We start from the raw sequence: 24,610 nt of genomic DNA, 5'->3' as shown, positions 1-24,610 counted from the left end.
AAAAAAAAAAAAAAAAAAAAAAAAAAAAAAAAAAAAAAAAAAAACCAAAAAAAAACCATTTGTTTAAATATTGGGACTGTGTCTCAGTTGACAGTGCTTGCCTAACATGTTCCAAACCCTGGGTTTGATCCCCAATACCACACAGACCACATGTGGTGGCCCACATATGTACTCCTTCACCAGGGAGGGAGAGGCAGGAAGAAGAAAGTTCAAGGTTATCCTCAGCTACATTGTAAGTTTGAAGCTAGCCTAGATTACCTAAGACCCAGTCTGAAAAAACAATTGACTGGCTTCAAGAGGGCCAGCCTTGAAAAGGGAGGGGAAGGTAGGCCGTCCAGGGTGTTAGTGGTGTGGCCTGGAAATCGGCTAACTCCGCCAAAGCCAGGATAGACAGACTCACAAGCCCTCGCTACAGGAGACAGGCAAACTTTAGCTTTCCTAGGTGTGGTAGGTGCCGCATACTGCACGCCTGTACCAGGAAGGGGCACTGAGTTCTGTCCTCTGAAGATGTCTTCTCTTCTGGAAGCCTGGCTGCCAGCAGCTGCCTGTTCTCCACGTCGTCTCTTACGCCACCCACACGGTCAAGGCCCCCTGACACACACACATCTGGCCTGGTCTGTAGCAGCCTAGAGTCCACATCCAGTAATGTGCCATAGACCAGCTGCAAAAATGTCAGGGACTTTCCAGGTTGTTATCAAACAAATACTACAGATGTGTGATAAATTACGTTATATAATCAAGTTGATGTTCAGGACCCATCACTATCCAGGTAGCTGACTGCATGGTACTATTGCCTGCATGCCGGACGCTAGGCCTTTCCCCTCAACTTCCATTCAGTGATTCCCTTTCGCCAGCTGCCGTCCACTGCGATGGAAATATGGAAACCGGCAAAGCTATTGTGATGGCAATTATCGATTGTCAGCTTGTCGGGATCTAGAACTGCCCAGGAGACCTTTAGGCATGTGTATGAGGGCTTTCTGAATTGGGCTCACTGAGACGGACTGGGCGCTACCGTTTATCACTGGCTACAGTGCCTCGTCTTTTGGGGGCCTCAGTGGAACACGGCGCTCTGTGGAAGGAGTGGGTTGGGTGCAGAGGAAACCTGTGGACGATCCAGGGACCCCGCCCTCCACCCAGCTGTGGTGCAGTGGGAGGTCAATCCGGCGTCAGAGGAGTGTGGGAGAGCTGACCAGAGGGGCTCTAACCTGGGTGCCTTCCCAGAGTAGGTGTGATGGGGGCTGGGCCATGTCTCGGGCGTTTAAGCGAGTCATTGTGCTTTCTGGATAATGCCTTCCCTGGGATGCTTACAATGCATGTTCTGAATATGTGACATTCTGCACAACGTCTACTTGACATCCGGGTTTCTTAAACAGATGGCGAACGTTGTGTACCCACCCATGTCTCGACTGGAGCAGACCCTGATCAGTGGGATAAGACCCACACCTTTGTACTAAGTTACTGTAAACAGAACCAGCCTCAGGGAGCAGGAAAAGGCATTTATAGTGGGGCAGTTGGCTTGAAAGGTCCTGCTCTGAATCTTCCCCTGGTGTCTAAGCATGCTCAAACAGTGGAGTGATCTTCTCTTCATTTCAGTAGACACTTAGTGAGCACCCACTGCCAACCCTAGCGGGCCGACTCAGAGATGACTGAGGCTGTTTTTCTGTCTTGAGGCCTACAATTCTTAGCCTCAGCACTAGGCTTGATTTACAAGCAGGATGGCCAAGGCTTTCCACATCCCACACCTGTTCTTAGTCCGCATCTTCTGAAGCTGTTCCTTGTTTTCTCTGTTCTCTGACAAGTCTCGTGGCAGAGGCAGGTGAGAATGAGGACTTGCCTGAAAAGAAATAATGCAAGGGGTGGAAACGTCTGAAGAAAGAAGTATAGCATGGTGAAGCAAAACCTCGTGCAGGAAGGAAGACCACACTGGTCAGTCAGAGCGCTGGGCCTTGGGCAGCCATGGGGGAGGGGGGCAGACATCATGCATGAGTATCATTGAGCTTCCTGCAGCATAAGGTGCAAGAGGGCAGGGATGGGAGTGTGTGCACCACTCCTTCCACTGACGATAGGAATTGGAGCAGCCGATGAACTCAGGAGAGCGTGCTGCTAAGATCCTAGGGACGCTGCCTCAGCAGCCTTGGCCCCTTGCAACCGTCACCTGTTCATTTATTCTCACCCAGCCCACAGTGAACTCAGAACTCTGAAACAGAGACATCGCCAACTTGTATTTGTGTCTACACATGTCACAACCTTCTTTGTTAGGCTGTGAAGGAGCTGCCTTGTCAAGTCCGGAGGGAGGGAGCCCTTGGCAGCCTCTGGGGTTTGGCTCTCATTGAATGGCAGTTTTTATTTGTTTTCTTTAATCCCTGTCAAGTAACTGCAGAGCGGCAGAAAGAGGCGAGCGTGCCTGAGCCCAGACAGCTTCCAGCTCCTGGACAGAGAACAGCTTCACGGGGGAGGGGGCTGAAAAGCATTGCTTGTGGGCACAGACTGATGAGACTCTTCCCTCTCCTCAGGGTGGCACGTGGCTCTTTAGGCACTGCTTGGGTGGGCTGCTCTACTTAGGAAGGGGAAATGGTTGTAGTCTGGGGACGGTGCTGGACCTTTTGGTTTGGTTTTGTTTGCGTTTTTTGGAGCTAGACTCTGACTATGTAGCCTTACAACACTGGTTTCAGACAGGCCATTCTCCTATCTCAATCTTGGGCTGCTGGGATCACTCACAGGTGTGTGCCTCCTCCCCTTACCCCTCCAGGCCTGCTTTCCTTTTGAGTACTAGGAGAGACCCTTGTCTCAGGTGGATCAAGCAAAGAAGATCCTTAGCTGTCAAAGGACCTCACTATTCCAGGACGTCCAGACTGAAATGTCTGCCAATTAAAAACACAGTCTTCGCTCATGGGAGTCCGATGCGGGCGGCGCCACGCTGAGCATCCAGGTTGTTAGGTGCGGGGACAGGACTAGACCGCAGCAAGCTACTGTCGTTCCGCCCTCCCTGGTGCGAGCATATGCCAGCCAGTTCAGGAATGAAAGTGGCAGAGATGGAGTGGGCTGGCAGTTTAGGGAGCCTGAGGTCCAGTATACACTGCCCACTGGGGTTTGGCAAACTCTCCAACCCACAGAAGGTCAGAAGCCACTGGCAAACTAATAAGGCATTAGAAACTTGGCAGGCAGTCGTATGTGGGAGTAGGGTCATCAGTTAAATGGAGTAATTAGTGTTGCTTGCCAAATTGGGAGGACTTGTGTATAATAAGCGTTAGAATTGTACTCCGGCCTGGAGGAATGAGAAGTGTCGGGTGAGTCCCTTTGGAGGGTTTAAATCAGTATGTAAATATCACAGGAGCAGACAGGAAGCATAGCATCAAGCTAGACGTAGACTTGTATCACTGTAGGAAAGTAGGGGCCCTGTTGCCGTTATCCTAGTCCCATCCAGGGACAGCTGCGGGACAGGGGTAGAGGCCACTCTGCACTCTGAATCACTCACTCCTTTTAGGCACTGCTGTGTGTGTGTGTGTGTGTGTGTGTGTGTGTGTGTGTGTGTGTGGCGGTGGCGGCTGACAACCGAGCTCCGCACAGTGCATTCCTGCTGGTCTGATAACAAATTAAGTCTTCCATATTCTCTGAGGCTTCCCTAGTCTGGCATGTTGCAGGCGGCAGCTCCCAAGTGATGCCTAGGGAGGCATGTGAGACCAAGTGTGGTAGCTGGGAAAAAATGGCCCCCAAAGGGAGTGCCGCCATTAGAAAATGTGGCTTTGTGGGAGTAGGTATGGCCTCGTTGAAGAAGTGTGTTACTAAGGAGGTAGGATTTGAGGTCTCTCTTGCTAAAGCTTCGCCCAATGTCACAGTCTATGTCCTATTGCCTGCAAGATGTAGGATGCTCAGCCAATTTCCTGTCCGCATGCCACTGTGCTCCCTGCCACGATGATAATAGACGAAGCCTCTGAAACTGTAACCCCAATTAGATGTTTTCCTTTATAAGAGTTGCCATGGTCACGGTGTCTCTTTACAGCAATAGAAACCCTAAGATGGCAAAGGAGCGACTTCTGAATTCAGCTTAAAGCAGGTAGATGTAACCAATGACCCAAAGGGCACAGACCAGCCAGGCTGAGTCTGGTTCTCACTTCCGCAGACCCACACAGGAGCCAGGGCTCAGTTAACTGGATGAATCTCCATCAGTTCTTGCCTTGTACAGGCTCCTGCCTGATTCCAGTCTCTGACCCACCATCTGTCTACGCATCTTGTTCCTTCATTCATTCATTTAGCAAACATTTGTTCAAGTTGTGCGCACGCCACACTGTTGAGGGAGCTGCGGGTTGCATTCCTGCCGCCCTGCTCCCTGCCGCCTGGCTAGCTTCAGACAGATGCAATGCCTCTCTCTTCAGGGCAGACATGCTGAATCTTTCCCAGTAAGACTGGTGCTATACAGATTACTAAATATGGATTAGGCAAGACTGTGAGAATTAGCCATTAAGAGGCTAGAACTAATGGGCCAAGCAGTGTTTATATGCATACAGTTTGTGTGTCGTTATTTTGGGGCATAAGCTAGCAGGAATGCAACCTGCAGCTCCCTCAACACCACACTGCTCTTGGGGGAGAGCAGACAAATGAGGGCCTACTTTGGGCTTGTATCCTTTTTGGAAAAACCCCAAGGTGTGACCTGCAGTCTTCCTGTAGCTTGGTGGTTCTCAACCTTCCTAATTGTGTAACCCTTTAACACAATTCCTCCTATGGTGATCCCAATCATAAGATTATCTTCGTCATTACTTCATGAGTGTAATTTTGCTAGTTATGAATCATAAATATCTAATATGCAGGATATCTGATATGTGACCCTCAAGGAGTGGTGACCCATAGGTTGAGGACTGCCGCCCTACAAGGGGACTCCTAACTCTTGAGGCTCAGATAAAGAGTCTCGCTGATTTAAGCAGCCAAAATAAACTTGGCTGAGCTCCCTGTGGCCTGCGCTGCCTGGCTCTAATTCCTTCTAGCCCTGAGCTTCCAGTCTTGGTTCTGCAGGTTCCAACTGTGGTGCAGATAGAGATTAACGTGACAGGAAACCAATAACCTAGCTCCCCGTTTTGTTAGAACTGTGAACGCATTTGTAGCTACATTGGTGAATCCTTTCTCTGGACTGGGATTGTTCCTCTTTAATTGGACAACACCTAAACCCTCTTCTCTAGGCCTCTGGTCCACATTGTATCGCGAGCTGTCAGAGAATATGGCATAATGCCAGCAGACCTTGGAGCAGTCTTTGGGTTTTTTTTCCCTCTTTTTCGGGACAGTATAACTCAAGAGTGCTGAGATTACAAGTGTGTGTGCCCAGGCCTGGCTAAATCTCCGAGTTTCTGCTTGCCCAGCTCTTCGTCAGAGGGTCCTGGTGGGAGCTCCTTCCACACGTTCTACTTTTGATAAAGAAGACAGTGTCTCATCCAAGGGCCAGGAGGCATGGCTCTGTTCTGGGTGGAAGTTACATTTCCGTTTTCTGATGGGCCTGTGTCAGTTCCTCCTCATTCTCGGGAGGCCGCGTGTAGCCTGGGGATTCCCTCAAGGGCAGGCCCATCCTGTACTCAGATTCCCCAGGGCTGACAGCACCCGTCCATCCCGTCATGACCAGTTCTTTCCTGTTGGCTGGCCACACATTTTATCCTGTCTTCTGCTCCAGTGGTTACAAGTTATGAATGAATGAAACACAGACTATGTTTTACTGTGCCTAATGTAAATACTCGGAAACATTATGCATTATTTAAAAGTATTATTTGCTACATTTACTTTTCAATTTCTTTTTCTTAATTTTATTTTTCTGTATCTCTAGTGATGAACATCTGTGTCTAGATGGATAATTAGGCCTCAATACTAAGTGGCAAATGATAGCTAATTTTTCCTTTAACCCAAGGCGCTCATTGTGAGCATTTGTGTGTGTGTGTTGTTGTTTTTAAGTGACTTCATATTGGACCTACGGAAATGGGGTAGTCATGTGCTTCATTGTATTCTATCTCGGGTTTGTTTCAAGGCTGCAGGTGTTGTCTGGTGACAGTGTGTAGTCCGCCAGCTTCTTAGCGTCACATTTAACAAGAGGTGACTGAAGATAAAGGAGTGGTTTATGTTAGCACCTAGGCTGCTATTATTATTATGATTTTCAACTTTCTATTTAAATTTTTTTATTATGTTTAGAGAGTGTTTTCAGGCTGTGGTCTACACATGGAGGTCAAAGGGCAGCCTGGACTCCTCTTTCTGCCTTGTGACTGCTAGGGCTGGAACTGAGGTCACTGGACTTGGTGGCAAGCTCCTTTATATGCAGAGCCAATTTGATAGCCTGTTATTTTCAACTCTTACGATGGCCTTTCCCCTTTAATCCATTTCTTAAAGTCAATTTCCCTGCAGTTTGATGCTTCAATTCTTAGGATCTGCCGGACATTCTATGCTGTCTTTTGTTTTTTATTTTTATTTTGTCTTTTCTTTTTTCCTAAGAGTCACATTGCTTCTTAAAGCTGTGTTTTTCTTGTTTGTCAATGCTCTGGAACAAATACAGTCGGTACCACTACAGGCTGCACCAGCAATCTGCTAAGCTATGTCCCAACCCCTACAACCAGGGGTTTGTTCTGCCATCCTCCAAGAGTTGGGCTGTTCTGAGAAGAGACAGGTACTGCATTTGAAACGCTGGACATGGAGTTGGTATTGGCTGTGTACCGGGGGGGGGGGGGTGTCTCTCTTTTGCATGTGATGGTTCATCTTGGCTGTCAGCTTGACAGAGTCTAAAATCACCGAGGAGACTAACTTCTGGCACACCGGTGAGGGACTACCTAGGTTAGGCCAGCTTCTGGGCATGCCTGTGAGGGATTGTCTTGATTAAATAAGATGAGAAGACCCACCCTAAATGTGGGTTAGGGTCCTGGACTGAATCAAAAGGAAGCAGCAAACCGAGCATAAACCACCTGTCTGCTTCCTGGCCACAGATGCAAGGTGATTCCGATGCCATGAATCCCCCATTGTCATGGGTGATAGCCAAGAGCTGTGAGTCAAAGCCCCTTTTTGCTTGTTGTTTTTGCCGGGTCATTTGTCACAACCATGATGCAAATAATGACTGCCCTGCCTCCATGGGATACTGTCTAAGCTGCGGTACTGCCCAAGGTCTGATGCAGGGAGAGAATATTCTAAGCTCAGGCTCAGGACGGGCACTGGAAGGAGCCTTGTGGCTGCCCCTTCCACTGTCTGGGTGAGCATTCTCACCATAGGCTCCACCACTGATGTCTCTGTCAAGCCAGCACAGGGAGCATGCTCAGCAGGACACGTTTCCTGGCACCTGCTATGGGTAACCGGGAGAACCTGGGGTGGAGGCACAAAGGTCCAAAGCATGGGTTTTTGCCCACCGGGTTCTGGGTCTTGTGACTTCCACCAAGCCAGCACTGCTATGCTTCTCAAGCTTCCTTCAGGAAGTGGAGAGGTGCAGTCTTCACCCTTTCCCCCATCACGAGTAGAAACTGCCCCACGGGCACGCCCAGAGGTTTATCTCCCAGGCAATTCTTTAAGCTGCCAAGCTGACCATCCATAGTGGCCTTCGGGGATGTTCAGGCTTGGGACAGCTTCAGCTCACCAGAGTGTGGCTCCTCTGCCCTTGGCGCCAGGGCATTTCAATTCTGTACGGCTTCTGATGGCAGACAGCTGTAGATCAGTGTTGATTGACACTGTGTTTTTCCTGTGAAGATTTAATTAGCATCTGTAAAGTTTCAGGGAGTTAAGCTTAATCATGAGCTAATGGGATAATGAGAAAGGGAGCTTTTTTTGGTTAATTGTCTTGAGCTGAAGGACAGATGTCAGGCTTCACGTGGGGGTCAAGTAGGAACTGCGATATTTATTTACCTTTGAAGGAGAAGCTGCTTATACAGCAAGCGGTATGAATATTAATTGGAATATTATTAAACCCAACAAAATAACAAGTCACCGGAGTCGACTGAGAAGCACGTGGAAGCTCACTGATGGAGAACAAAGGCGTTTTGAAAATCCACTGAGGGATTTTCATCCAGACCCACTCCAGGAACACGTCCTCAGATCAGATGTGCTGGGCATATACACTATGTCTATATGGAAAGATAAGCCAAAGTGATGTGTGGACACATACGCTCCTAAGTATTTGCTGATGTGAAGTCAGTGTATTTTACTCATCTGGATGCTAGTTAAGGTTTTTAAACACATCCCTGCCGGTGTGTTTAGACTTGAAGGCCAAGTCCACTCAAGAGGCCACTGCTGGAACAGTCTAGGCTCCACGTTACTCTTAAGTGTCTTTGGCTGGAGGCCTCAGCCGCTCAGCTCATGCCTGTGACTACTCATTTATGCTAATGTATGCATGTACTTCTGCTGTGGCAGCTCCTGGTAAATGCCTTCCCTTTCAATTTAGAAGGTCTGAAGAGGGTCAGGGTGAAATAAAACGGCGCATCAAAAGGTGGGGAATTGGGTGCTACCAGTGGTCATTAGAACTCTACTATAGGGCTTCAGACTGGTAGACCTCAGGAGCTTCAGTCAGAGAGAACTCACGCGGCCAAATCCCACCAACCCTGATGCATTCGTTATGCGTTCAGTTAAACATGTGGAGCATATACCATGTGCTTGTACTAGTCGCTGGCTGTAATTCGTTGAGCAGAACACTTAAGACTCACTATCCGATAGTCTAACATGTGTGTTGGGGTTAGAGCAGGCAAGGGCATGAATAAACAATGGAGATGCATTCGGGTTACAAACTGCTGTGTAACACATGGTCCCTGCCCCTGAGTGGCCAAAGCAAGCATTCATTCTGCCCTGGAATCAGAGCGGTGGGCCCCTGGGCACAGCTGCAGTCTGTGCTAGGTTGCCTGTTTTCACTGGGGCAGGAATCAAGGGTGATGTCTTTATTTACGTGTCTGGCAGTTGCTGTCTGCTGCCTCTGGGCCTCACCTGAGCTCTGAAGAGGGCGATTTCTCCTGTTTATCCTTGAAGCAGCGTCAGCATGGTGAGCCTCTTGTCCGAGGCTCTAAAAGTGGGGTGTCAGCGCTCAGAGGACTGCTACCTTTTATGGCCTGTCCTTAAGGTAGACCACTGGGGGTTAGGGGGACGCTTCAGCAGGTCAAGTGCTGACAGCTAGTAGTTGGACCTTGCTTGTTGGCCTCAATCAACCCTAGCTGACATTGTGACAGAAACCCAGTGCTGAGCCTTGCCAGTCTGAATCCTTGACCATCTGAGATAATCCGTGTTCACTGTTGCTCTGAGCCGTTATGCTCTATCAGCCAGGCTTTTAAAGGGATCAGTGTTGTGTGTTTGTTGGTATGTGTGGCATCATGGCATGGAGGGGTGTGTCCATTCAAGGTGTGCCCATAAGAGCGTCAGACCGTGAGGACATTAGAAATAGGAAAAGGATTATGGAGAATAATGGCCCAAGCATAGATTATAGATCGTGGTTGATTCAATGGGGCTCTCCTGGTCAGGTTGCAGCGTGACTGGAGTGGCCTTTGGGACACAGTGACCTCCCCCCCCCCCCCCCGCCCACACACACACCTGCCCTTAAGTCAGCCTGGGCATCTCCCTGCAACTGTTGATAAAAATACGGAGTCAACGTGGGGTGGGGGGCAATGCTAAGCTGGTCAAAACTGCTCGGACCTAAGTTTGATCCCTGGAACCCACAAGATAAAGCTGGGTGTTGGCATGTGATTGAAATGCATTGCTGGGTAGGTCAAGACAGGTGGGTCCCCAAGGCTTGCTGGTCAGCTAGCATAAGGTTTTCTCGGCAAACCCCAGGTTCCAGTGAGAGGATCCTATTGTGAAAAGTAAGGAGGATGGTGCATGAGCTATGACACCTGTGGCTGACCTCTGACCTTCACATGTGTGTGCACGCACATGTGCCTGCAGTCTATACTCATACATGTACATCTGTATACACACACAAATACAAATGCAAGGCCATTGCCCCTGACCCAAGGCTCTGCAACACTAGTTTGTGCCATGCCTACAGGGCATGTTCTGGTTTGAAAAGCCTCTCTCTGACCTCAGTTCCAGGTACCTCCCAGGAAGTTCCTGCTAGGGGAATTGAGGTGACAACCTGCAAGCAAGAAGTGACTAATAAAAGAGGCAGAAAACCCACCATTTCTCCTGGTTTTTATAAATGACTTTCTTCTGCATTCTATTTTTAACCCGAAGTGCTCGTTGAATAAAAATGAGACTTAAAAAAAAAATGTCAGTCGGCCCCTGTAATTTCCTTTCCTTCAGATACTTTAACGTCTCCCTGGGGGCCACAGCGCTCATTAATCCAGTCCCAGGGAAAATTGTCATTTGTCATTAATGACTTCTTAACCTTCGCCTTATCTGATTAGGCTCAGAATTAAGTCTGCCTGGACAAGCCTCAGCACCCACCCTGCCTCCCGCCCTAGCGCATTTTCTCCAGAAGGCACCCGAGCCATCAATACTGCAGCGGAAGTCAGAGCAGATCAATGGGACGAGATTTCCTTGTCACAGGGCTCGATTGTGATGACTTCTTGGCTAGCTGCTGTCTGGGTGGCTGAAGCTTGGAGCTGCTGATAGAGAAATATCTCAGTTTAGTCTGGGCTCACGGCTACCGGCTGTGCAGTCACAGCCTCCTGGGCATAAATGTGGTGTTTTGGTGCCTTTTGTAACCTGTACTGTTACTGGGACCAGCTGTTCTGAGCTTGTGAGTTTGGACAATCAGAAATGATGGGATCTAGGGGTAATCCTTAGCATCATAAAGGACAGAAAGGAAAAAAGAAGAACCCCCAAGAGGCTAGTGCTGCCGGATGGTCGTGGGCCAAATGAAACATGTGCCAGACGGCTTCAGGGTCCATACCTACAATCCACACCATCCACATGCTTGTATTCTCCTAGGTCCGGGCCAGATCTGTTAGACACCGAGCCAAACTTCTCACTGATAATTAGCGTCTTAGCGCAGATATCTGAAGATAAAATGGTATTTTAGTTAAGAGAAAACTCTGAGTCTAGACAGCCTACTCTACTATTTCTTGGTTTGTAAACCCCTTCCTGTAGGGTTGTTTGGCACACAGAGCTTAACTTTAAATATTAATAATACTCCTTGAATGCATTCTGTGCAAGGGGTAGTTTCGCCAGCATTGGCTCTCTCTGCTGTTCTACCATCGAAGGAGCACTTGCCTGTCTGGGAGGACTGGGTGAACTTTTAAGTTTCCACATTTGCCTTCTGTCCTTCCATTTCTCCTTCCACCCCCACTAGACCCATCCTCCTGCCGTGTTTGCTTCTCTAGAAACACACATCAGCATCTTTTTCTGTCCCCCTTTCTCCATTTTCCCGTTGTTCTGGTCCTGCTGAAAGGAGATATTTAAAGCTTTATTCCAGGAGTCTTTAGACAGAGTTAACTCTCCAGTGGGAGGGGGTAGGGATGCAACTCAGACCATTTCTCCAGCTGGCGTGATGGGCATGGCCCTCGCTCCCTGTCTTAGCCAGTGTGGGCTGCTCTATCAGCCAGGCCTTTAAAGGGATCGATGTTGTGTGTGTGTTGGGGTGTGTGTGAGGCTATAACCACAAATTGACCCCTTTGTAGCAGCACCCACGCTAGTCCTTGATTAAATCACTGGGTACCCAGCCAAGTAGACAATTCTGCTGTCGTCGTACCAGCCATGGCAAAGTGCCCACTTGTGGTTTTTACCCTGACTGTTGGCCACGCCAGCCTGTGCTTCGGCCAGAGAGAGAACTGTGGTTCATACAAAGGAGAGGAGGGTGTGACTCAGAGGGATGGATGCTGGCAAGTACGTGCTCACTGGATAGACTCATGGTGCTGTGTGACAGCTTCTGTGTCTCTGGACCAAGAGGCCAGTCATGTCTCTGTAATTAGCAAGCTGGGATCCTTTGAAAACCGTGCAGTTAGGCAAGGCTGTTTCATGCAGATGTTCAACAGGCCAGTGACAAACACTTAGAATTAATGGAGGTAATCTTTCCCAAAGGCACAGGGTGGCATGGGCTTCTCTTAGGGTGTCACTAGGGAATCCTAGATCATATGAGCAAGTTGTTTTCCTTCCAAGCTCTACTCTTGTATTCATTTAAAAAAAAATACACAAGACCACTCCCAAGCATTTATACACTTGGCTTTAAAAAGGCCATAAAGCAGAAAGTATCTTAGGCACTCTTCCCATGGCAGATGGGGAAACTGAGGCAGCACGAGGTGCAGAGCGAGTAACTGTGCAGCTGATTGGCCCTTAGCAGGGGGTTGCGCCTGTGTCTCATCCTTGTGGCGGGTCAGTAGCCATGAAGCAGGTTCACTGTGGTAGCCGTGGCTCACATTCAATGCTGTGTCATTGTGGTAGGAACACTGGAGGATGCCTAGCTGCATTCCTGACCTCTACCTGCTGGCGCCAGCAACACCCCTCCCCAGGTGCGACAGCCTAAAGTATCTGCCAGAATGTCCCCAGGGAGGGGTTATCACCAGGCTTAGGATAGCTCTTGGCTGAGAGCTGTTTCCCTGGACTTTGAGACGCCTCTCCCTTATTAGAAGAGGAAGCCACAGTTTAGAGTGTTCTCTTATATTTAGGAGACAATATGTAAATTGCTTTTCCTACCCACCTTTAAAACTGAGAACAAGAAACACAAAACTCTTTAATAGAAAAACCTATTCCAGTTCCTTTATTTTTAAATAGAAAGGTTAAGAGAAGTATTTTAAAACACAAAGCAAAAGAACCGTGCTCCATTTTGACTGAGAAATGTCCCCAGCAGGCTTCAGTTCTGGGGGTTGGTTGCCCTGGTGATGGGCAGGCGTCAGCCCCTTGGTGGATTCATACTGTGGCATTATTGGAAGGTGGTGCCTTGTTTGAGAAAGCAGGTCACTGGAGGAGGTATTTTGTCTCCCACCCCTTGCCTTTCAGCCCCTTCTTCTTGTCTGTGCTGAGGTGAGCAGCCTCCTGTGTCTCCTGGATGGAGCCTTCCTCCTCTAGCTGCTCCCGTGGGGGTTCTCACAGCCCATCCCCGTGGCGTATCTTTTTTTCCTATAAGGCATTTTTTTTTTAAAGATTTATTTATTATGTATACAACGTTCTGCCTCGATGTGTGCCCGCACGCCAGAGGAGGGCGCCAGATCTCAGTACAGATGGTTGTGAGCCACCATGCGGTACTAGGAATTGAACTCAGGACCTCTGGAAGAGCAGCCAGTGCTTTTAACCGCTGAGCCATCTCTCAAGTCCCCGTGTAAGGCATTTTGATACACATTTCCTCTTACTTTTTGGTCTCTTCCTTAGTTTCTAGGACATTCTTCCTGGCTCCGCCCCTTTCCTGCTTCCACGCTCTTTAGTGCTTTTCTTCCTTTTATTCTCATTAATTTTTTTAATTGATGGTTTGATTTTTGAGATAAGTCTTCTGTTTTTTTATCCATGTTGCCCTGGAGCTTACTGTGTAGCCCAAGGCTGGCTTCAAACTCGCAGCCCCTGCCTCCACCTCCTGTGTTGGGGATACAGGTGGTGGCACCACACCCAGCCTTGCTTGCATTATTGTTACCAACGTTGCTCTCCAAGTAAGGGCCTGACACTTGGCACTCCTGTCCTCCTGGTGGTCCCCCACCTCCTTCTCTTTCCTCCTGACAAGAATTTTGTAAGAGCAAACAGGCCAAACCAATCAAGGGAGGCATCAAAGTCCGCTTTCCGTTTTCAACTGTGATATCAAGGCCCATTAATTATGTTAGTTCTCAAAGTCTAACCCTTTGAAGGTTCTTGACTGCCAGGTGTGGCAGCTGTCACTGGTATGGTGTTGTGAGAAGTTGCCTGGTGACCCTGAAGAAAGGTGAGGCGAGTGTCGGCAATGTCGTGGTACTTGGGGAAGGGATAAACCTTAAAGCCAGACTCTTGCGTGACCCTTGAGGTTGGGGGTTGACCTGCCATCCAGAGGCAGGCCAGTCGGGACCAGACACAGTGTCTGTGGGCCCTCCTTTCTTGCCACTGGTTTCTAGGCATAAGTAGTTTGGGATCTGAGGGCAGAGGTCTTCCTGCAAGGTTCCCCTCCTGGGAGTTTTCCTCCCAGGGCGGCTGAGGCTGCCACTGCCCTGCTCTGCCTGTTCAGTCCACGCCCTCAGGTTTCTCCCTTGGGCCACTTGATGAGTTTTGTTTCTGCCTTCACTGCACATGTCACAAACATACCTGGCCGAGGGTCCCATGATGGATACTCGAGGAAATCCTTTTAGCTCTTACAGTGGCCCTTCTGCCATACAGGACACAGCTTCTCCCAATCACAGGGTCGCTGTGTTTCCAGATGGTGTGAATGACCTAAATTCGTCACATAGCTCAACACCACTGAATGTTTGCTTAGGTGTTTGGAGTTCAGTGTGCATTCCCGTCCAGTCATCTATGCGTTGGCTCTTTCCAAATGCTTGTGTCTGTTTGGCAGAGGGAAGTTAGACTTTCCCTGAAGATGGAAGCCGCTTTCTCAGCTTGAAAGCTTCTGGCAGGGTTCAACTAAGTTATTTAATATTCTTTCAGACAGTTAATGGCCTCAGTGTTGACCTAGGTGATGGTAAAGGCTTTCAGAGGGTCCCAGAAGTGGCTCCATTTGTTATGGACTTAGAGAAACTGAGCAAAGGCATAGAAGGAAGCAAGTAAAATATCCCTTGCTGATAACCAGAACCGGAGAGATCACAGCTTTGTGTGAAAAGGCAGTGTCTGTTGGCCAGACCCCAGGCTAGGCAGATGGCCCCAGACATTGTCAGGTGGCCCAGGGCAGTGCTTAGAGGCTTGAGTGGGGGGGAAGATCATGGGGCAGAGGTTGCATATGGGAAGAATTAGGGAGCCAAACCCAGAGTGTCTCGTTCATCTTCCCAGAGAGACCAATCACTCAGAGGAAGAGTCCAAGATTCTGGGGTTTCCTGAAGAAAGGTCCTGCCATGAGAAGCCATGGTGGTGAAGGAGAGGCTGCTCTCTCTGAAGGTCATATGTGTTGATCTAAGGAAATGGGGCATCCATTCATACCATAAATGTCTAGGTCCAAGTCTGGTGACATTAACGAGTAAAGCAAGCTTCTTTCCTCAAGTAACTGTTCTATGGAAGAGTGCATGCATGTGCACTCACACATGGGGTCTGAGGGAGGGGGAGGGGAGGGGAAGAGAGAAATGGCATCTAGCAACCAGGCTGACAAAGGGGCCACTGACAGCTCACAAAGTCTCTGTGAGCTTTATAGCTGTGTCTTTTTATTAGAGTTGTTTATCATGTTTATACGTGTGAGCATTTTGCCTCTGTATAGTATGTATACCACGTGTGTGCCTGGTGCCTGGTCAGATCTCCAGGAACTGCAGTTAGGGATGGCTATGAGGCCCCGTGTGGGTTCTGGGGACCAAGCAGGGGTCCCCTGGAAGAGCAGCCAGTGCTCTTAACCTCCTGAGCCATCTCCCCAGCCCCTGTTTTTGTATCTTATCTGTTGGACTGATCATATTTCAAAAGCTTGGCAGCCTCATGGCTGCAGCTGCCATGCTGGGACAGCCATGGAGAGTGGCAGGGAATCCTTTCACATGGTGGGCTCAAGGCCCAGAAGCCTTCCCTACCTTAAAGTCGGACAGACCCACAGTCCCAAAGGTGCCACACCTGAGGGCGTATCCTTCAGAGCTGTCAAGAAAGAGACAGGACATTCAGGTAAAACCCAGGGCGACTCCCGTGAGCCCAGCTCATGCCGTGAGCCTGCTTCTTCATCTCTTAGAGGAACACGAAACCTGACAGGCGACTCCCGTGAGACCTAAGCCTTGTCTGCTGTCTGCAGTGTGCGAGCCATAAACCTTGGCCAGTCCCCCTTGACTTCTCATTACCTTCTTTGTGCCTTTATCCCATCAGTGCCCTGGGTCCTGGTTGTCACCCTGAGCTGTATGGTCCCCTCCTCCAGTGTCACCGCTGTACTAACCCTGTATATGCAAACTTCTACAATCTTAGAGTCAACGCTGTGATTGTTCTCCACACCAAAGGCCAGATGGGGTCCACATCCTTACTCCTGGTGTCCCGAGGGCTGCTGGGCCATAAAGGCTTAGACAGTCACTCAATTTTACTAGCAAACTCAGGTGAAACATTGGGGACATCCGCGCTCTAAAAAGGTGGGGTATAACTAAAGTGCAGATTTACTGTTCAGATTTAACAATGTCCCGTGAAACATGTATATGCCTTCGCAAGACGCCAGCTGAGTCAGAGACCTGGACCCTCAGTAGGCAAGGTCTCAGCAGTTGGGACAGTCAGCACACTGAGACCTGGACCCTCAGTAGGCAGGGTCTCAGCAGCCTGGGACAGTCAGCACTCTTCCCTGGATCTGTGTGACTTTGGGAGAGCCTCATCTGTTATTTGAGGTGTGGTTGGCCAGAGAGGCCCTGCTCCCCTGGGGGAGGCTGTTCACCCCGAAAGGTTACTTCCCCATCCTCTCAAGCTGTATCCATGAGTTGCAGCAGGGCTGGTTGCCATGGCTACCACTGGGCAGATGCGGAGACTGCCAGACTTAACAAATAGAAACTCGGCATCAGCCACATTTGAATTCCAGACAAACAATGAATGATATTTCAGTGTTTGATTCCAGTGGTGCTCATAATTTATTATAAATATGTCTGGTCATGGTTATGTGAGCAAATGAAGTGCAGTTTATGAGAAATCAATATTTACCTGTGTACCTTGTGCTTTATCTGGTGACCTCAAAGGGACAGAAAATGATCCCCCCCCCTTTAAAAAAATATTAGAGTTGAAGATTTCACTGGCAACAACTGGTATTAGGGGAGGACTCAGAGCTGTATGTGGGGAGAGGACCCAAAGCTGTGTGAGGGGAGGACTCAGCTGTGTGTGGGGAGGACTCAGCTGTGTGAAGGGAGGACTCAGCTGTGTTTGTGGAGGACCCAGAGCTGTGTGAGGAGAGGACCCAGAGCTGTGTGAGGAGAGGATCCAATGCTGTGGGGGGAGGACTCAGCTGTGTGTGGGGAGAATCTAGTCCTGGGGGGGGACTCAGAGCTGTGTGTGGGGAGGACCCAGCACTGTATAGGAGGAGGACCACCACTATGTAAAGGGAGCACCAAAGAACTCTGTGGAGACTTCACTGGTTCCCAGTCTAACAGGAGAACCTACAGTTTACCCTTTTCTCCATAGTTAAAATTTTTATTATACTTATTTAATTGCTTGTGCATTTTTTGTGTGTTTATTTGCATATGTGTTTGGGTGTGTTCACATCCTGCAGAAAAACTGGTAATTTCTGAGGACTGTTCCTGAGAGGACCCTGAGTTCCTTGACCCTGAAAACCAACAACCTGGCTATAGCTAAATCATTTGGAAGGAGCTGTTACCAAGGTCCAGGGTCACGCCAGCTAAGGAGCCATGTATGGTATGGTACAAGCTTGTAATATCAGAAACTGGGAGACAGAGGCAGGAGGATAAAAATTTCAAAGTTATCCCTGGCTATATAATAAGTTCAGGGTAAACCTAGACTACAAGATATCTTTTTATTTATTTATTTTTTTAAAGCCTACTAAGGAACCAGGCATGATGGTGTGTGTACCTGGAACCCCAGGGCTCAGTCATGGGGATAGCAAGTTTGAAGGCAGCCTAGGCCAAAGAGCGAGATCTTGTATTAGATAAAACAAAACAACAATAACAAAAACTAAGAGTGGTTCAGGCCTAAGGCTTTTAAAAAAGTATCCTAAAAACAACCTCAGAAATTACCACTGTCTGGTGGTATCTATCTCAGTGGGTAGTCAGAGCTGTGAGGGTGCTGAGGGGCAGTGTTCTTTACCACTTCCTGGGAAGGGACTTTCAGAAGCCCAGACATCAGGCCACCAGAGTGGGGGTGGTAAGTACTCAGGGTCTGGATGCCCCCATGCTTCTTTCCCCCTGTGCCCTGAGGGCATGAAGCACCCCTTAAGCCTTTGACCCCACCGCCTCCTTCTGAGAACCAGCCCAGCCCTGCCAGGGCCAGAGGTCTTCGCTATGCAGCCGATCTGTAGACACAGGCCCCACTCGAGAGAAGGGCGTTTTAGTCATTCGGTTCAGCTAATTTTAATAAGCGCATAATTACATAGGAGATTATCTGTCATTGGCCACACAATAAGTACATGTAATTATATTTTATAATTTAACTTTTAACTGGTGATAATTGGGGTTAGAAATGAAGCCTCTCCTCTTCAGACAAAGCCTGTCTAGAAAGATCCTGGTGCAGGACTGTGACATTGTCTGCCAGGGCTAAAGACGCACAGATGTCCCCAGCCTCTCCCAGGAGTCAAGAAGAGCCCAACAGTAACTCTATTGTTGCAGCCACGCCACCACCCCAGGGCCGGTGTACAAATTCTACACCGACTCAAATGGGAAATGAAAGCACAAATTCGGTTAGTGGGACCCGAGTGAACAGAAAGGCTTCTGACTAAGGCCTAGCTGCGCGCCCAGAAACACTGTCCTGAGTGGGCTCTCACAGTGGGGTGGGAGCGAGCATGGTGCAGTGGAGAGTCTGAGCTCTCGCATCCAAGCTGGGGCGCCACCCGCAGGCTCTGTGTGGAATCACAGGTTCCTTGCACTTTGCTGGCCCCAGACAGCTCCAGAGGACTGAAGTAGGAACTCCCCCCATCTGCCATACCCTGGCACCGTACCCTGGCACCATGCCCAGGCACTGTACCCCTGCTCCGTGCCCCTCATCTTTCTATTTCTCACCTCCACCTTCTCAGCCAAGCCTGATGCCCCTCTTGAAGGATCCCGTATTTCCCAGGAACCTCAGGGACACCAGGTCCTCCTGACAAGGAGTGGCTCTATTTAGTGAGCACTTCCTTATTCTGTATTTTTTAATGTTAACTTAGCAATACATTTTTTCCCTCATGACTACATTTTTGTGCCACCAAACTGGGAGTGGAGTAGTGTCTGTGACATTTCCAGCCCCATCCTGGGATCTCTGGAGTATCTACACTTCCCACTCAGGCGCCTGGACCAAGGGTGAATCTGAGGCCAGATGGCGGTGACTAAAAAGGAGGCCATTGGGAGGAAGCCACTGTGAGGAAGCTGGGTCCTAGCTCTGTGTGTGATGGGGTTTCCCACTCTGAAATTCCCCACCCTGACTTCTCTGTTGAATCATTTTCCATGCTCCCGAGCGTCCCAAGACTCGAGGTGTCTTGATATAGCAAGTATTTATGAAGGGTGGTGTTGTCTCTAAAGAGACAGAAAATGGTCGAAGAGGGTAAAGAAAAATCTTGTGGGACTGGAGAGAGGGACTGGAGTTAAGAGCACTGAGGGCTCTTCTGGAGGACCTGGGTTCAATCCCCAGCACCCACCTGGCAGCTTCCAATTGTCTGTAACTCCAAGATCTGACACCCTCATACAGACATACATGCAGGCAAAATATCAGTGCACATAAAATAAAAAAGTAGATTAAAAACTTGCTCCTTTAGTGGGTCTGTGTGATTACACAGCTCTATCTCAAATATATATATATATGTGTGTGTGTGTGTATATATATATGTAGTTTATTTTTTATGATTATTTATTTTTATATACAGGGTTCTGCCTACATTGGTGCCTGCACACACTTTGAAGAGGGCACCAGATCTCATTATAGATGGTTGTGAGCCACCATATGGTTCCGGGGACTTGAACTCCGGACCTCTGGAAGAGCAGCCAGTGCTCTTAACCTCTGAGCCATCTCTCCAATCCCATATTTATAGTTTCTATATGTAGTTTATTCTAGAGCCAAAGATAAGTGACTATAGCCTAGCAACCCAGATTTAGGTTACTCCATATACCATGCTCCAATACAGTAATAGTTTCATGAAAAAAAAGTATAGATTTTGATGGAGGAAGGTAATTGGTTAATTATAATAAACCAACTGCTTGGCCTCATAGCTTAGAACATAGGTGGGTGGAAGAAACAGAATAGAATGCTGGGCGGAAGAGGAAGTGAGGTCAGACTCTGCTCTGCTTCCAGATGGACCGAACAGCTCTGCTCTCTGGAGCAGAGACACCATGATGGACGGAGGCTAGAATCTTCCCGGTAAGCGCACCTTGGGGTGCTTACACGCATTATTAGAAATGGGCTAATCCAGGTGCGAGAATTAGCCTGTAAGGGCTAGAGTTCCTGGGCCAAGCAGTTCTTAAATGAATACAGTTTGTGTGTTGTTATTTCGGGCATGAGCTAGCCAAGCGGCTGGGGTGTTGGGGACGCAGCCCCGCCGCTCCTATTTCAACAAGATTTTATTTACATATGTGTGTGTATATATACATACACAAGCATATACATATGTATATATAAATATATGCAACAAATATATAGAGACATATCTGTGAACATGCATGTGTGTGTAGTGTGTGTGTGTGTGCAGGGGTGTTTTGCCTGCACGTCTGAATGTGTATTATGTGCATGCCTGGTGCCTATGGAGGCCAGAAGAGGGCGTCAGGTCCCCAGGAACCGCAGTTATTAAGGATTATGAGCTGTTATGTGGGTGCAGGAAACTAACCCAGTTCTCAGTAAGAGCAGCTGGTGCTCTTAACTGCTGAGCCACCTCTCCAACCCTTTTGTGAAACTTTTAACATAACAACAAAGAAAATCACAGACCAAGACACTTTAAAATGCATTAGTGGAAACACCAGGTGGGTGGGAATTGCCAAGTGGGGAAACCTTGACAGTGGCTTCTGAGCTGTGACTGCGTCCTGAGCCCTGGGGTTAGTGAAGGTCAGGGCTCTGTTTTTAGAGTCCCCAAAGGATGTTAATTGATAGTCACACACTGAGGAGGGTAGTACATGATTATCAACAGGGGTTAAAGATGGGTCAGGATAATTTGGCTTTTGATCAGTCAGCCAGCCTTGTAAAATGCTTAAACAGACACAGATGCCTCAAAATGGACACTGGGCCCACCTGCTTCCCTACTGCATGTTGTGTGTGTGCGCGTGCGTACTTGCACACCTGCATGTCCACTATGTGGTCGTCAGTGATAGCGCCGTGGAGAAAGACCCTTTGTGACGGGCAGATATCTGCTTTAATGCGTTGAGGCCATTGGGAGCGGACAAGCCTTTGGGCTGTATCATTTCATCTTTACAAGGTAGCTAATCTGAGCACAGGTTCGCCCAAGGTCAAGGTGTGTCTCCTCCCTGCTGGTCCTCTTCTCTTTTCCCACCTCTTCTTGACTCCTCCTTTAGACAGTCCTGACTTTAAGGTGTTCAGTATCTCAGATCTGCACCAGGCTCTGGGGACACCTCCTGGCTTGGCCTTGGTTTGCATACCCACATCTTCTAGGCCGTTGTCTCCCCTCTCCGAGACTCAGTATCCTCATTTCCACAATTGCTCTCCTAGGCGTGTCGTCATCATTTTGGCCCATGTGGGGTACCAGCCTGAGCTGTTGGGATTGAATAGTAAGAACAGGAGCGGGAGCTTGAGGTCTGTGTGACTGAGGATCCTCCATCAGACAGTGGTCTTGGTTCAGCGTCTCAGGTGGTTCTACAAGGTGGACCTGGAGAAAGAGGCCCCATTGCATGGGATAATCCCACTTCCCTGAAATGAATGTTTCTGCTTGGGGTCAGGGAGTAACCTATAAGGCTCTATGCTCCTGGAATCTAAGATGGCTGCAGGGTTAGACACTAACTAGAGACTTTCGGGCACTTTGGGAGGGGATGCTGCGCAGACAGGACATTGCGGATGCTGATAGCGACATGTCAGTCTTCTCTGTCCCTTCATGCTGACGTCCCATCGTACTTAGATCGCCCTTTAGTGATGGGCAGGCCTACTTGCAGTTAGACGGGTCTTTCCCAACAATTTAAGACAACACAGACAGATACAAAATGAAGGCACCGGCGTTGGACTTTTCTCCTGCTTTGAGTTGGGAGACAGTGTCTTCCAGCCGGAACAGTTTGTAAGTGCTGGGAGTATCAGGAAATGCTGCCTGTGCTCTCCTCAAATGGGATTTATTGGAAGGACAATGGGTGATTCACACCAAGTGTCTAGCCAAGAGGTCTCAGAAGAGCCAGCACTGAGGATTTGAAGAAGGTGAACCAGGGTGGCCTGTCACCTATGTATGACCCACCTGACATTGTCCCATGCCTGGCACCTGTTTCCAGAGTGGACTAACTGGGGATGATGGAGCCATAAGCCTCACCCACATGTAGGGTTCCATCCTACCCATAAGCCCATGGGAATGTGCCAGATGGCTCCCATGTTTACAGTTTCAGTAGAGTCGGGCTTTTGACCTGCATTTAAATTGGACAAAGGCCCAGAGAGACTAAATATCAGCAGCCAAGGGGACTTGGTGGCTGTTGGTGTCATTCTAAATGCCAGACTCACAGACTGAGCAGGGGAGAAATGTCTGGGTCAGTTGAGTCAGTCTGTGGGGGATGACCTGAGGTGACAACAGACACTTCTCTATGGCACAGTGTGCCGATTTAGTCCTCTCTCTACCTTTTCTGTTTAGTGGACTTGAGGACAGTAGTCCCCACCTGGGTGACTCAGCCTCAGGGCACAGGGGCAATGATCAAAGGTATAGCATGGAAGTCAGCAGGATGGGCGATATTCTCCTTACCTGGTGGCCTTCCCAAGAGGGAACTGGAGTGGTCCTGACCACCAGAAATTTTTACAAGACCCCCTGAGGCATTCACACCACAAAGAAAAGACATGACCGAACCATGGGGTTAGATTATGCAAAGTCCACAGCGTCACTGCTTAGAAACTGGACTATGGGGCCTTCTAGATGGTTCTAGTGTTCCATATTTAGCCTCCAGTCTGGAAGAGAAAAGTTCAAACACACTTACTTGTCTTTGTGTGCATGTAGGGTGTAGGAGCCCTCTATAAAACATGTACCCCATTAAGTATTACAAACAAGGGTGCAACCTTCATAGGGAACCCATATAGCACCCCCCTGCCAACACCTCCCACTCTAAAGGTGCACTTGAAGGGGCTATGTTGTCGTTCACATTCAACTCTGTGTCTAGAGCTTCCCTCACGGTCTTCCTGAGACCCCCCAGCCTCAGGAAACTGGCCGCCTAGAATAAAGGCCTCCCCCCAAGAACACAGTCAGATTGTCACCTGAAAACAAGTCTTAATTTTCACAGGCCCCTCTAAAGAATATGGTGATAGTTTTGTTGAAGCCTACAGCATGCTGACTCCAAGTCACTGAAATGGAGAAACTTGTGTTTTGCGCCACCGTGGTTGCTGGTCATTCTTGATACCATCAGGTGTCGTTAGTGGGAGAGAAGGAGTTGAGTCCATAGCATTCTTAGACGGAGTTTAGAAGCTTGTCAGCCAGTCGTTTCTAGAACATACACCATCTCATGCAGTCAGCACTCGGACATAGATGTGGGTGGGTCCAGACTGATGTTATTTCTCCCAAGTTACTTTGTCAAGAGGTAAAAAGGCCTGGCTAACCTGAAGCTTCCTCTCCTTCCCTGAAGACTATTGCGGGGTCTTGCTTGTTTGTAACCCTTCCAACAGCTGGGGTCCTGGCATTTAGCCCTGAAACTTTGCCCTTAGAAGCAGTTTTGTCTTATAGCATGGCCCAAGAAAAGCAGCCCCAGGACCCCAGGGCGGTGAAGTAAATCTTTGTGTGTCCTTTGGTTTCTTGCAGAATTGGTGATGCTTCTAGAGTGGTGGTCAGGCACGGAGTGCACCATCTACACCGACCCGAGGTCCTCCCTGCACTACGGGAAGGAAAACGCCATCGTGGTTCTCAACCATAAATTTGAGATTGACTTTCTCTGTGGCTGGAGCCTGGCTGAGCGCCTTGGGATCCTGGGGGTAAGTGGGCTGTGCCTTTACCTGTCATGCCTGTTTCTGAGTCAGCCATGCAACTTGCTCTTTGCTCTTGGTCACTCAGGACTTCTAGAATCGGCAGGGTTTGTTGTTGTTTTTATTTAGGGGGCAGAGGTGAGATAGGATCTCGCTATGGAGCCCTGGCTTTTCTAAAATGTATCCTCAGCCTCCCAGAGAGTTGGGATGAGAGCTATGGCCAGCCTTGGCAAGGTATTTTTATTTTTTGTTTTATTATGATTATGATTATTGGTTTTTATAGTATGGAATGCTCTCAAAAGCTGCCTGTTTTGGTTATTTTTCTCCTTGCTGTGAGAAAATATCAGACAAGAGCAACTTAGGTAGGTAAAGGCTGATTTTGGCCAGTTTAAGGGTCTATGCTGGCGGGGAAGACTGGCAGCAAGAACTCAAGGTAGCTGGCCAGTCACATTTCCTCTGCTGTCAAGAAGCTTTTAACGCTCTAATTTATCCCAGGGCCCTGGGCCACGGACTGTTACTACCCACAGTAACGGTGGCTCATTCCACCTCAGTTAATCTAATCTAGGCAATGACTCACAGGCATGCTTGGAAGCGTGCCTCATCGGTGAGTCTAGAACCAGCCACCTTGACACTATGAACCAGCATGATGCTTGTCCTTCTTGCTTAGAATCATGATTAACATCTCATGAGCAGTTGCAGGAGGTACCCAACTGTACCGCACGCCAAACAAGTTTTCCTGTTTATTTACTGTTTAATCCTTATAGAAGCATTTATGAGTGGATGTAGACCACCGTTCCAAAACAGACCTCAATTAGAGAGAGTTTCTGTAGTCGGCTAGGGCCACCCAGCTGTAATTGGATTTGGATGGGAACTTGTCTAGTTTGGCCCAATTCCTGTTCTTAATTGCTTAGCTCACAGGCAGAATTCGCCCGATTTTGAATCGCTC

At 48.7% G+C, this 24,610-nt stretch overlaps 1 protein-coding gene across 1 annotated transcript in view; it reads left to right on the top strand.

Moving 5' to 3' along the window:
• The window catches only part of Agpat4 (1-acylglycerol-3-phosphate O-acyltransferase 4), a 91,095-nt gene that overhangs the window by 49,588 nt on the left and 16,897 nt on the right, over positions 1 to 24,610 (top strand). Inside the window, exon 3 of the mRNA XM_050135904.1 lies at positions 23,504 to 23,673. Within this exon, the coding sequence (XP_049991861.1) occupies positions 23,504 to 23,673 (170 nt within the window). The remainder of the gene's footprint in view (positions 1 to 23,503; positions 23,674 to 24,610) is intronic.

Source organism: Alexandromys fortis, unplaced genomic scaffold, assembly GCF_014885135.2.
Source record: "Alexandromys fortis isolate MF-2015 unplaced genomic scaffold, M_Fortis_MF-2015_v1.1 scaffold_23, whole genome shotgun sequence".
Lineage (NCBI taxonomy): Eukaryota > Metazoa > Chordata > Mammalia > Rodentia > Cricetidae > Alexandromys > Alexandromys fortis.
This window is presented reverse-complemented; position numbering and strand designations above follow the sequence as displayed.